This window comes from Salmo trutta, chromosome 27 (assembly GCF_901001165.1).
Source record: "Salmo trutta chromosome 27, fSalTru1.1, whole genome shotgun sequence".
NCBI classification, from domain to species: Eukaryota; Metazoa; Chordata; class Actinopteri; order Salmoniformes; family Salmonidae; genus Salmo; species Salmo trutta.
Window position 1 is genome coordinate 43,609,144 of NC_042983.1, and position 14,049 is coordinate 43,623,192.

A 14,049-nucleotide genomic window follows, 5' to 3' on the forward strand; every position below is an offset into this window, starting at 1 on the left:
TCACTAGTCACTTTAATAATGTCACTTTAATAATGTTTACATATCTTGCATTACTCATCTCATATGTATATATATATACTGTATTCTATACTATCTACTGTATCTTAGACTATGCCGCTCTGACATTGATTCTCCATATATTTATATATTCTTAATTCCCTTCCTTTACTTACATTTGTGTGAAATTATGTTGTGAATGTGTTAGATATTACTTGTTAGATATTGCTGCGCTGCCGGGAACTAGAAGCACAAGCATTTCGCTACACCCACAATATCATCTGCTAAACATGTGTATGTGATATAACATTTGATTTTGATTTTAACTTTATTTAAAATGTTAGGTAATTAAATACAGAAGTTGGTAAAATGTTAGGTAATTAAATACAGAAGTTGGTCAAATGTTAGGTAATTAAATACAGAAGTTGGTCAAATGTTAGGTAATTAAATACAGAAGTTGGTAAAATGTTAGGTAATTAAATACAGAAGTTGGTCAAATGTTAGGTAATTAAATACAGAAGTTGGTCAAATGTTAGGTAATTAAATACAGAAGTTGGTAAAAATGTTAGGTAATTAAATACAGAAGTTGGTCAAATGTTAGGTAATTAAATACAGAAGTTGGTCAAATGTTAGGTAATTAAATACAGAAGTTGGTCAAATGTTAGGTAATTAAATACAGAAGTTGATAAAAATGTTAGGTAATTAAATACAGAAGTTGGTAAAATGTTAGGTAATTAAATACAGAAGTTGGTAAAATGTCAGGTAATTAAATACAGAAGTTGGTAAAATATTAGGTAATTAAATACAGAAGTTGGTAAAATGTTAGGTAATTAAATACAGAAGTTGGTAAAATGTTAGGTAATGAAATACAGAAGTTGGTAAAATGACATCTCACAACTTGGCGAATAAAAAAAACAAGCGGTGATTTGGGCTGCGGTTTCATCGCGTCGTCTAACGCACACACCGCCAACATGATGTTCCTTTGAACTGTACCCTCTTTAGGGCGATATCTCTTATCACTTGTATTTCGGTATTTTAGAAATAAACGTAAAAATGCTAACATCTTTCTTACTTTTGAAAAAAAAAAAATCTTACAAATTTAAACTTTTTCCCCCTGATGAATAACTTACGACTCCATTTATTCTGAAATAGTTCATCGTCCCCAGAAAAGGTATCCATATATTATTATTATATTTCACAGGTTGAACTAGTTTATAGTAAAATAACTCTCATTGCATTTAGTCCAATTCAGTGAATTATAACTAATCTGCTGCTGTACAATCCCAGAGAGAACATTACAAACACAAATACATCAAAACCTTTCTCAAAGGACAATCGGCTTAATCTTTGTCTGCTAAACCGGTTAGGCACATCCACCTCTCATGTGTCTCACTGTGAGAAACAATATGAGAAATGTCCTTTTTTGATTTGTGTGTCCTGTGTCCTCTCTGTCTGTCCGTCTGTTTGTTCATCTCATGGCCCGTTCTCCTGAGGTTCCTCACTGTACTCTGTCCTCTCACGTAGCTGCTGGTACTTCCTCTTGAAGAAGCCAAACTGGAGACAAGGACAAATAAATAAAAAAAAATTTAAAAAATTGTCAGAAAATGTTCAAGTACACGATCTCATTAACTAAAGAAAAAACATATAAACCAAAAAAGGAAATCACAGATTTTCTTTAAAATTCTGATTGTGGCAGAACACAGTGATCAATATCCTCAGTCCTAAGATATCCTCTTTTGATCAATATCTCTATTACATCCTATGAAAAAGACATCATATACACATCACCTACACTGTACATCAGTACCAGAGTAGACAAGCTTATCTAGGATCAGGTCCCCTCCCCTGTCCATATAGTCATATTCATTATGATCTAGGATCAGGTCCCCCCCCCGTCCATATAGTCATATTCATTATGATCTAGGATCAGGTCCCCCCCCCCCCCCCCCCCGTCCATATAGTCATATTCATTATGATCTAGGATCAGGTCCCCCCCCCCCCCCCCCCGTCCATATAGTCATATTCATTATGATCTAGGATCAGGTCCCCCCTGTCCATATAGTCATATTCATTATGATCTAAAAGGCTATACTGATCCTAGATCAGCACTCCTACTCTAAGACTGTGAATATGGGCCCTGATCCTCACCTTCCACAGCAGCCCCACCACCAGAGCCAGTAGGAGCAGTCCTCCGATCACACTGCCCACAATCACCCCCACAGGTACATCTGCTGTCTCACCTGGTTTACTGACTGTTACCCCCACCTGGATGGGAGAGAGAAGGACAACACCTGGTTTACTGACTGTTACCCCCACCTGGATGGAAGAGGGAAGGACTACACCTGACTTACTGACTGTTACCCCCCACCTGGATGGGAGAGGGAAGGACTACACCTGACTTACTGACTGTTACCCCCACCTGGATGGGAGAGGTTAGAGGGAAGGACTACACCTGACTTACTGACTGTTACCCCCCACCTGGATGGGAGAGGTTAGAGGGAAGGACTACACCTGACTTACTGACTGTTACCCCCACCTGGATGGGAGAGGGAAGGACTACACCTGACTTACTGACTGTTACCCCCCACCTGGATGGGAGAGGGAAGGACTACACCTGACTTACTGACTGTTACCCCCACCTGGATGGGAGAGGTTAGAGGGAAGGACTACACCTGGTTTACTGACTGTTACCCCCCACCTGGATGGGAGAGGGAAGGACTACACCTGACTTACTGACTGTTACCCCCCACCTGGATGGGAGAGGGAAGGACTACACCTGACTTACTGACTGTTACCCCCACCTGGATGGGAGAGGGAAGGACTACACCTGACTTACTGACTGTTACCCCCACCTGGATGGGAGAGGTTAGAGGGAAGGACTACACCTGGTTTACTGACTGTTACCCCCCACCTGGATGGGAGAGGGAAGGACTACACCTGACTTACTGACTGTTACCCCCCACCTGGATGGGAGAGGGAAGGACTACACCTGACTTACTGACTGTTACCCCCACCTGGATGGGAGAGGGAAGGACTACACCTGACTTACTGACTGTTACCCCCACCTGGATGGGAGAGGGAAGGACTACACCTGACTTACTGACTGTTACCCCCCACCTGGATGGGAGAGGTTAGAGGGAAGGACTACACCTGACTTACTGACTGTTACCCCCACCTGGATGGGAGAGGGAAGGACTACACCTGACTTACTGACTGTTACCCCCACCTGGATGGGAGAGGGAAGGACTACACCTGACTTACTGACTGTTACCCCCACCTGGATGGGAGAGGTTAGAGGGAAGGACTACACCTGACTTACTGACTGTTACCCCCCACCTGGATGGGAGAGGGAAGGACTACACCTGACTTACTGACTGTTACCCCCACCTGGATGGGAGAGGGAAGGACTACACCTGACTTACTGACTGTTACCCCCACCTGGATGGGAGAGGGAAGGACTACACCTGACTTACTGACTGTTACCCCCCACCTGGATGGGAGAGGTTAGAGGGAAGGACTACACCTGACTTACTGACTGTTATCCCCACCTGGATGGGAGAGGTTAGAGGGAAGGACTACACCTGACTTACTGACTGTTACCCCCCACCTGGATGGGAGAGGTTAGAGGGAAGGACTACACCTGACTTACTGACTGTTACCCCCACCTGGATGGGAGAGGGAAGGACTACACCTGACTTACTGACTGTTACCCCCCACCTGGATGGGAGAGGGAAGGACTACACCTGACTTACTGACTGTTACCCCCACCTGGATGGGAGAGGTTAGAGGGAAGGACTACACCTGACTTACTGACTGTTACCCCCACCTGGATGGGAGAGGGAAGGACTACACCTGACTTACTGACTGTTACCCCCCACCTGGATGGGAGAGGGAAGGACTACACCTGACTTACTGACTGTTACCCCCCACCTGGATGGGAGAGGTTAGAGGGAAGGACTACACCTGACTTACTGACTGTTACCCCCCACCTGGATGGGAGAGGTTAGAGGGAAGGACTACACCTGACTTACTGACTGTTACCCCCACCTGGATGGGAGAGGGAAGGACTACACCTGGTTTACTGACTGTTACCCCCCACCTGGATGGGAGAGGTTAGAGGGAAGGACTACACCTGACTTACTGACTGTTACCCCCCACCTGGATGGGAGAGGGAAGGACTACACCTGACTTACTGACTGTTACCCCCCACCTGGATGGGAGAGGGAAGGACAACACCTGACTTACTGACTGTTACCCCCACCTGGATGGGAGAGGTTAGAGGGAAGGACTACACCTGACTTACTGACTGTTACCCCCACCTGGATGGGAGAGGGAAGGACTACACCTGACTTACTGACTGTTACCCCCCACCTGGATGGGAGAGGGAAGGACTACACCTGACTTACTGACTGTTACCCCCACCTGGATGGGAGAGGGAAGGACTACACCTGACTTACTGACTGTTACCCCCACCTGGATGGGAGAGGTTAGAGGGAAGGACTACACCTGACTTACTGACTGTTACCCCCACCTGGATGGGAGAGGTTAGAGGGAAGGACTACACCTGACTTACTGACTGTTACCCCCCACCTGGATGGGAGAGGGAAGGACTACACCTGACTTACTGACTGTTACCCCCACCTGGATGGGAGAGGTTAGAGGGAAGGACTACACCTGACTTACTGACTGTTACCCCCCACCTGGATGGGAGAGGTTAGAGGGAAGGACTACACCTGGTTTACTGACTGTTACCCCCACCTGGATGGGAGAGGGAACAACAACAGACAACACAACCAGCTACTGACATCAGTTATTCCTACTGAAAGCACTAACCACCGCGTTCAACCATGGAAAGATGTCTGGGAATATGGCCGAATATAAACAGTCTAGTTATTCCCTCCGCAAGGCAATAAAATAAGCGAAATATGGCTATAGGGACAAAGTGGAGTCACAATTCAACGGCTCAGACACAAGACGCATGTGGCAGGGTCTAAAGGCAATCACGGACAACAACAACAGCTACCAAGGACTGTGGGCTCTCCTCCTCTGTGGCTGATGTGAGTAAGACATTTAAATGTGTTAACCCTCACAAGGCTGCTGTCCCAGACGGCATCCCTAACCGCGTCCTCAGAGCATGAGCAGACCAGCTGACTGGTGTGTTACGGACATATTCAATCGCTCTCTATCCCAGTCTGCTGTCCCCACATGCTTCAAGATGGCCACCATTGTTCCTGAACCCAAGAAGGCAAAGGTAACTGAACTAAATGACTATCGCCCCGCAGCACTCACTTCTGTCATCATGAAGTGCTTTGAAAGACTAGGCAAGGATCATATCACCTCCACCTTACCTGCCACCCTAGACCCACTTCAATTTGCATACCGCCCCAACAGATCCCCTGACGATGCAATCGCCTTCACACTGCACACTTCCCTATCCCATCTGGACAAAAGGAAAACTCATGTAAGAATGCTGTTCATTGACTACAGCTCAGAATTCAACACCATAATACCCTCCAAGCTCATCATTAAGCTAGAGGCCCTAGATCTTAAACCCGCCCTGTGCAACTGGGTCCTGGACTTGCTGATGGGCGCTCCCAGGTGGTGAGGGTAGGAAGCAACATCTCCACCCCGCTGATCCTCAACACTGGGGCCCCACGAGGGTGCGTGCTCAGCCCCCTCCTGTATTCCCTGTTCACCCATGACTGCGTGGCCAAGCACGCCTCCAACTTAAATCATCAAGTTTCCAGACAACACAACAGTAGTGGGCTTGATTACCAACAATGAAGAGACAGCCTACAGGGAGGAGGTGAAGGCACTCAGAGTGTGGTGTCAGGAAAATAACCTCACACTCAAAGTCAACAAAACAAAGGAGATGATCGTGGACTTCAGGAAACAGCAGAGGGAGCACCCCCCTATCCACATCAATGGGACAGTAGTGAAGAAGGTGGAAAGTTTTAAGTTCCATAGCATACACATCACAGACAAACTGAAATGGTCCACCCACACAGACAGTGTGGTAAAGGCACAACAGCGCCTCTTCAACCTCAGGAGGCTGAAGAAATGTGGCTTGTCACCTAAAACCCTCACAAACTTCTACAGATGCACAATCGAGAGCATCCTGTCGAGCTGTATCACCGCCTGGTATAGCAACTGCACTGGGTCTAGGGTGTCAGGTAGGGTGGAGGTGATATGATCCTTGACTAGTCTCTCAAAGCACTTCATGATGACAGAAGTGAGTGCAATGGGGCGATAATGATTTAGTTCAGTTACCTTAGCTTTCTTGGGAACAGAAACAATGGTGGCCATCTTGAAGCATGTGGGGACAACAGACTGTAATAGAGATTGATTGAATATATCCGTAAACACATCAGCCAGCTGGTCTGGGGTTGGTTTTCTTTTTGTAATACTTCCATGGAGTCTTTTGTTAAGACATGTAGCTACCTAGCTAGCTAAACAATGGACCATAATAATGACGTTACACCCCTGCATGAATCTGCAGCTAGCTAACCAACCAGGTTCTATGGCTATAGCAAGTCAAGCAAATGTGCCTAAGATACGAAGATCATACACATAACGTTAGCTAGCGACCCAGCCAGCTAACGTTAGCTAGCGACCCAGCCAGCTAACGTTAGCTAGCGACCCAGCCAGCTAACGTTAGCTAGCGACCCAGCCAGCTAACGTTAGCTAGCGACCCAGCCAGCTAACGTTAGCTAGCGACCCAGCCAGCTAACGTTAGCTAGCCACCCAGCCAGCTAACGTTAGCTAGCGACCCAGCCAGCTAACGTTAGCTAGCGACCCAGCCAGCTAACGTTAGCTAGCCACCCAGCCAGCTAACGTTAGCTAGCGACCCAGCCAGCTAACGTTAGCTAGCCACCCAGCCAGCTAACGTTAGCTAGCGACCCAGCCAGCTAACGTTAGCTAGCGACCCAGCCAGCTAACGTTAGCTAGCGACCCAGCCAGCTAACGTTAGCTAGCGACCCAGCCAGCTAACGTTAGCTAGCTAAAAGTACACTTGAAATGAAACCACTTTCTGTCAAAATTAGAACTGTGTAATATTCGAAATTGTAGCTAGGTAGACTGTCTTACCAGTATACATCATGGTTGTATAGGACGCGTCTCCTGTCTGATGCCATGCATGGTTGCCCTTAGTTTAACGATGTAATCCAGACTGGTGTTTTCTCCATCTCCTTATTTATAATTCTCAAATTCCACTGATTTCAAAACTCGGTCTCCAGAAAGTGGAGAGTATACACCTAACGTTAGCTAGCGAGCTAGCCAGCTAACATTAGCTAGCTAACAGTACACTTTAACTTGACATTAGGTATATGCACTTTTACTGCGCAATACATTTTAAAAAGCCGCGTTCGACAGGATTACCTAGACATGCTGACCAGCTCCAATAGACAAACGCGTGCTATATGGCAGACCAATCAAAACTCACCTCTCGGCATGTCCAGCCCACTCATTATCTCAGCCAATCATGGCTAGCGGGAAGGTTGCTCACTTTTTCTTTGGCTAAACCAACTAGGCTCCTAATTTAACACTTTTATTCATATTTACAGATGGCATACAAGTTAGATATTAATGCACATGAAAGTTCACATGTTCAAGAAGGCATTTATGCCAACAAAAAAAAACACATTTAAAAAAAATAATATTTTCTTATGTTCAAACAGCTCTCCTGTGAAGTCGTGACTTGCGACATATGCCCAGTTTCCTGAATCGGGTCACTTATGTCTATATTCTAGGAAATGTTCTTGTTACTTACAACCTCATGCTAATCACATTAGCATATAATAGCTCGACCGTCCCTCAGGGGGACCCCACGATCCTGTAGAGGTTTAACATCTGACAACCATGTGTATGTGACCAATATCATTTAATTTGATTTACTTAGGAGCAGATACAACTTACACCAGCCAGGGAGGGCACTGACTGCCCTGGATAACAACGTTTGTTAAATGACTAAAAATGTAATGTCATGCAAATGAATGAAGGGCAGTGCAACACAACCACAGACATGAGAGAGAGAGGAGAGAGAGGAGAGAGGAGGAGAGAGGAAGAGAGAGAGAGAGAGAGAGAGAGAGAGAGAGAGAGAGAGAGAGAGAGAGAGAGAGAGAGAGAGAGAGAGAGAGAGAGAGAGAGAGAGAGACCCAACCTCTGGTGTTGCTGCCATTCGTCTGTTGACCAGTAGAGGTCCCAGTAGGCAACACAACCACAGACATGAGAGAGAGAGGAGAGAGAGACAGAGAGAGACAGAGAGAGACAGACCCAACCTCTGGTGTTGCTGCCATACATCTGTTGACCAGTAGAGGTCCTAGTAGGACTAAAACATCCAGTGCTGAGTAGGGTTTTTTTTTGTAGCCTGGTCCCAGATCTACTTGTGTTGTCTTGTGAGTTTTGATTGACAATAACCACAGGAGTTGGCAAGACAGCACAAACAGATCTGGAACCAGCCTAATGTTTTTTGACAGACACATTATAAAAACGGAAAATCAAGAGTAACAGTAGTTGTCTCCAATGTATCGATCGGTATACCACATCTGCGGGAAAAGCAAACGTTTACAAGTATGTAAAAAAAATATTACCGGCATCGTCTTGTGGGTAATGATAAGTAGATCTGGCTGAGAAGTGACTATCTCTGTGTTTGTAATCAGCTCAATAGTCTGGAAGGTGGCCTGCAACAGATCAATCAATACAGTTAGATCAATACAGTTAGCCTGCAACAGATCAATCAATACAGTTGGCCTGCAAACAGATCAATCAATACAGTTAGCCTGCAAAAGATCAATCAATACAGTTGGCCTGCAACAGATCAATCAATACAGTTAGATCAATACAGTTGGCCTGCAACAGATCAATCAATACAGTTAGATCAATACAGTTAGCCTGCAACAGATCAATCAATACAGTTGGCCTGCAAACAGATCAATCAATACAGTTAGCCTGCAAAAGATCAATCAATACAGTTGGCCTGCAAACAGATCAATCAATACAGTTGGCCTGCAACAGATCAATCAATACAGTTGGCCTGCAAACAGATCAATCAATACAGTTAGATCAATACAGTTAGCCTGCAACAGATCAATCAATACAGTTAGATCAATACAGTTGGCCTGCAACAGATCAATCAATACAGTTGGCCTGCAACAGATCAATCAATACAGTTAGATCAATACAGTTGGCCTGCAACAGATCAATCAATACAGTAAGATCAATACAGTTAGCCTGCAACAGATCAATCAATACAGTTAGCCTGCAACAGATCAATCAATACAGTTGGCCTGCAAACAGATCAATCAATACAGTAAAAAGTTAAATAATGATGTTTACAAGACTCATGAAACGGAAAGGACATAGTGACCAGCTGTTTCTGTTAAAAGGGCTAAAAACATGTTTGTTGATTTGTTGATATGTGATTGAAATTGTAAAGTGGGTACTGTTAATTCTATACACATACTGTATCCTACCTACTAGACATGATAAAATCGGTAATGTGTATCCTGGATGCGGATTGGCTGAAACGATATTCCAGCCGTGTACTTACAGAAGCCAAAGTGCCGTTCCAGATTCTCGTTGTGACGTTCACAAAGTAGACGCTTTTCACTCTCATGTCTTTAATGACGCATTTGATCGCCTGGCACTTCACGTTCCAGCAGTCCTGAGGACATGAGACAAAACAGTCCTGAGGACATGAGACAAAACGGTCCTGAGGACAGGAGACAAAACGGTCCTGAGGACCGAGTGTGTGTGTATCAGAGTGTATATCAGAGTGTGTGTGTGTGTGTGTGTGCGTGCTCACCAGTCTGTGGATACCTCTGAGGCTCTCCTTGGAGAATAAGGCTGTGTGTGGTTTGGATCCAATCTTCAGTGGATCGACCAGGGCACTGTCACAGCTCACCGAGTCTCCCTGCAGGATAGCAACACACAATTACTAACACACACACACACACACACACACACACACACACACACACACACACACACACACACACACACACACACACACACACACACACACACACACACACACACACACACACACACACACAGCTCACCGAGTCTCCCTGTAGGATAGCAACACACCCTTCACAATTACTAACACACACACACAGGTACACACACACACACACACACACAGGTACACACACACACAGGTACACACACACACACACACACACACACACACAGGTACACACACACACACACACACACACACACACACACCTCACCGAGCCTCCCTGCAGGATACCAACACACCCTTCACAATTACTAACACACACTTTTTTTCACCCCCAGAAGTGACACTTGCCCACCAATGGTATAGAATAACAGTGGTGTAAACTCTCTCCTGTGAATAATTAGCCTACAATGCTTTGTTGGGAGGTATGAATGAGCGTCTTTCTAGGAGAAGTGTGGGAAATTGGAATTCATTTCGCAATGCAAGACAGGAAACTGATGTTTTAGCAACTAAAAACGGGGTATTTAGATGGGCTGTACGTGTGTGTGTGTGTGTGTGTGTGTGTGTGTGTGTGTGTGTGTGTGTGTGTGTGTGTATTCTCACCGTTGGTGTGTCCAGGCCTGTAACGTAGATTAGTGGGTTCCCCCCTCGAGTGGTGACTGGAACAGAGATGGTCAGGTATAACAGCCTGACTGGGAAGTTACCTGTGGAAATCTGAAAGAGAATAAAGATCAAATGTTCTGACAGGGGTAGATAATAGGCATTCATAACACCTTCATAAGGGGTGGATATTAGGCATTCATAACACCTTCATAAGGGGTGGATATTAGGCATTATAACACCTTCATATGGGTGGATATTAGGCATTATAACACCTTCATAAGGGGTGGATATTAGGCATTCATAACACCTTCATAAGGGGTAGATATTAGGCATTCATAACACCTTCATAAAGGGTGGATATTAGGCATTATAACACCTTCATAAGGGGTGGATATTAGGCATTATAACACCTTCATAAGTGTTGAATTATCATTCTTTACAATTTCTGTTTTTATTTTTCCGTTATTTAACCCGGTAATAGTAGTTGACTGAGAACACATTCTCATTTACAGCAACAACCGGGGGAATAGTTACCAGGGAGAGGAATAAGCCAATTGTAAACTGGGGATGATTAGGTGGCCATGATGGTATGAAGGACAGCTTTGGAATTTAGCCAGGACACCGGGGTTAACACCCCTACTCTTACAGTAAGGGACATGGGATCTTTAATGACCTCAGAGAGTCAGGACCCCCGTTTAACGTCCCATCCGAAAGACAGCAACCCAACACAGGGCAATGTCCCCAATCACTGCCCTGGGGCATTTGGGATATGTTTTTTTAGACCAGGGGAAAGAGTGCCTCCTACTGGCCCTCCAACACCATTTCCAGCAGCATCTGGTCTCCCATCCAGAGACTGACCAGGACCAACCCTGCTTAGCTTCAGAAACAATCCAGCAGTGGGATGCAGGGTGGTAATGTTGTTGGCTATTACTATGTTCATAACACATTTATTCAACATCATTCAAATATATAATTAGAAGAGCATGAAGGCTACCATGACTATACAATCTGTTGACTTCCACTAGCCCACAAGCTTACCTTGAGGGAGAAGTTAAACTCAGGGCCAATGTCATCTAATGTTTTTACACTTGTCTGCACCTCCTTGGCCTCATCCACCACATAGAAGTTAATGTTGGATTCCCTGAGGAGGACAGAGAGGGGTGAGTAAACTCATCTCTAGCCACAGTTTAAATCAATGATCTCCAACCTGTGGCTCTGGGACCAACACCGGTCCCTGGGATGTTGCTGAGCGGTCCCTCGAGTGGTTCCCTTACCGGACACTGATTTAGTGAATCGGTTCTCATTTGTTCTCTGCTTCGTGGGCCGTTTTTTTGTTGTTGTTGTTAGAAGTCAAGCGGCTCTTCGTAGTGAATACATATCGCTGAGTCTACCTTCGAGCTGAGTTAATTCATTTTTTTTTCTTTTTTTTGGTAATTTTTTACATCATGCGGACCAGATATTTAATAAAACATTTTACAAGCAACTTACCTGGTCATAATAATCTCAGCATCATAACGAACAGGAATGGTGATGTCCACTGTATTATCTGCTGGACTTTCCTCTTTACCAGCACTGATGACAAAAACAGGATGTGGATGAAACCCTCATGACAATACATGCATTCATATTGGAATAGAACGTATTGCACAGGGCCTACTGATTAAACCAACACACACCTTTTGGCCTGAAAATGAACTCTTGCTTGGCTCTGCAAGTGGTTAAGGTTGAAGTCAAAGTTGAACCAAAATTTCACCTGGAAAAAACCCCAACATCAAACACTTTACATGAAGCCTCCAGGTATAATGCATTATTACTTATTGATGCATGTATGACAATTCATAATGGCTTATAATGGCTCATAATTGTTTATTACAATGCTTCTTATATGTATCTTTATGTAGGACATTGTGACCATGAGTCTTACCTCCTCGTCCTTCTCTAAGGCAGGGTATCCCACCTGACAGGCTAGCACCATGAGTCTTACCTCCTGGGGTTTCTCTAAGGCAGGGTATCCCACCTGACAGGCTAGCACCATGAGTCTTACCTCCTCATCCTTCTCTAAGGCAGGGTATCGTTCCTGACAGGCTAGCACCATGAGTCTTACCTCCTGGGGTTTCTCTAAGGCAGGGTATCCCACCTGACAGGCTAGCACCATGAGTCTTACCTCCTCGTCCTTCTCTAAGGCAGGGTATCCCACCTGACAGGCTAGCACCATGAGTCTTACCTCCTGGGGTTTCTCTAAGGCAGGGTATCCCACCTGACAGGCTAGCACCATGAGTCTTACCTCCTCGCCCTTCTCTAAGGCAGGGTATCCCACCTGACAGGCTAGCACCATGAGTATTACCTCCTGGGGTTTCTCTAAGGCAGGGTATCCCACCTGACAGGCTAGCACCATGAGTCTTACCTCCTGGGGTTTCTTTAAGGCAGGGTATCCCACCTGACAGGCTAGCACCATGAGTCTTACCTCCTCGTCCTTCTCTAAGGCAGGGTATCCCACCTGACAGGCTAGCACCATGAGTCTTACCTCCTCGTCCTTCTCTAAGGCAGGGTATCCCACCTGACAGGCTAGCACCATGAGTCTTACCTCCTGGGGTTTCTCTAAGGCAGGGTATCCCACCTGACAGGCTAGCACCATGAGTCTTACCTCCTCGTCCTTCTCTAAGGCAGGGTATCCCACCTGACAGGCTAGCACCATGAGTCTTACCTCCTGGGGTTTCTCTAAGGCAGGGTATCCCACCTGACAGGCTAGCACCATGAGTCTTACCTCCTCGTCCTTCTCTAAGGCAGGGTATCCCACCTGACAGGCTAGCACCATGAGTCTTACCTCCTCGTCCTTCTCTAAGGCAGGGTATCCCACCTGACAGGCTAGCACCATGAGTCTTACCTCCTGGGGTTTCTCTAAGGCAGGGTATCCCACCTGACAGGCTAGCACCATGAGTCTTACCTCCTCGTCCTTCTCTAAGGCAGGGTATCCCACCTGGCAGGCTAGCACCATGAGTCTTACCTCCAGGGGTTTCTCTAAGGCAGGGTATCCCACCTGACAGGCTAGCACCATGAGTCTTACCTCCTCGTCCTTCTCTAAGGCAGGGTATCCCACCTGGCAGTCTAGCACCATGAGTCTTACCTCCTCGTCCTTCTCTAAGGCAGGGTATCCCACCTGACAGGCTAGCACCATGAGTCTTACCTCCTCGTCCTTCTCTAAGGCAGGGTATCCCACCTGACAGGCTAGCACCATGAGTCTTACCTCCTCGTCCTTCTCTAAGGCAGGGTATCCCACCTGACAGGCTAGCACCATGAGTCTTACCTCCTGGGGTTTCTCTAAGGCAGGGTATCCCACCTGACAGGCTAGCACCATGAGTCTTACCTCCTCGTCCTTCTCTAAGGCAGGGTATCCCACCTGACAGGCTAGCACCATGAGTCTTACCTCCTCGTCCTTCTCTAAGGCAGGGTATCCCACCTGACAGGCTAGCACCATGAGTCTTACCTCC

At 46.0% G+C, this 14,049-nt stretch overlaps 1 protein-coding gene across 1 annotated transcript in view; it reads right to left on the minus strand.

The window, feature by feature from the left end:
• Positions 1 to 1,119: 1,119 nt before the first annotated feature.
• LOC115165113 (integrin alpha-2-like) overlaps positions 1,120 to 14,049 on the minus strand; it is a 40,169-nt gene continuing 27,239 nt past the window's right edge. The window contains exons 22-30 of the mRNA XM_029718148.1: positions 12,238 to 12,314; positions 12,050 to 12,133; positions 11,600 to 11,702; positions 10,562 to 10,672; positions 9,800 to 9,907; positions 9,545 to 9,658; positions 8,586 to 8,675; positions 2,146 to 2,262; positions 1,120 to 1,551 (exon numbers count right to left, since the gene is read on the minus strand). Coding sequence (XP_029574008.1) covers positions 1,471 to 1,551; positions 2,146 to 2,262; positions 8,586 to 8,675; positions 9,545 to 9,658; positions 9,800 to 9,907; positions 10,562 to 10,672; positions 11,600 to 11,702; positions 12,050 to 12,133; positions 12,238 to 12,314 — 885 coding nt within the window. The 3' untranslated portion in view covers positions 1,120 to 1,470. The remainder of the gene's footprint in view (positions 1,552 to 2,145; positions 2,263 to 8,585; positions 8,676 to 9,544; positions 9,659 to 9,799; positions 9,908 to 10,561; positions 10,673 to 11,599; positions 11,703 to 12,049; positions 12,134 to 12,237; positions 12,315 to 14,049) is intronic.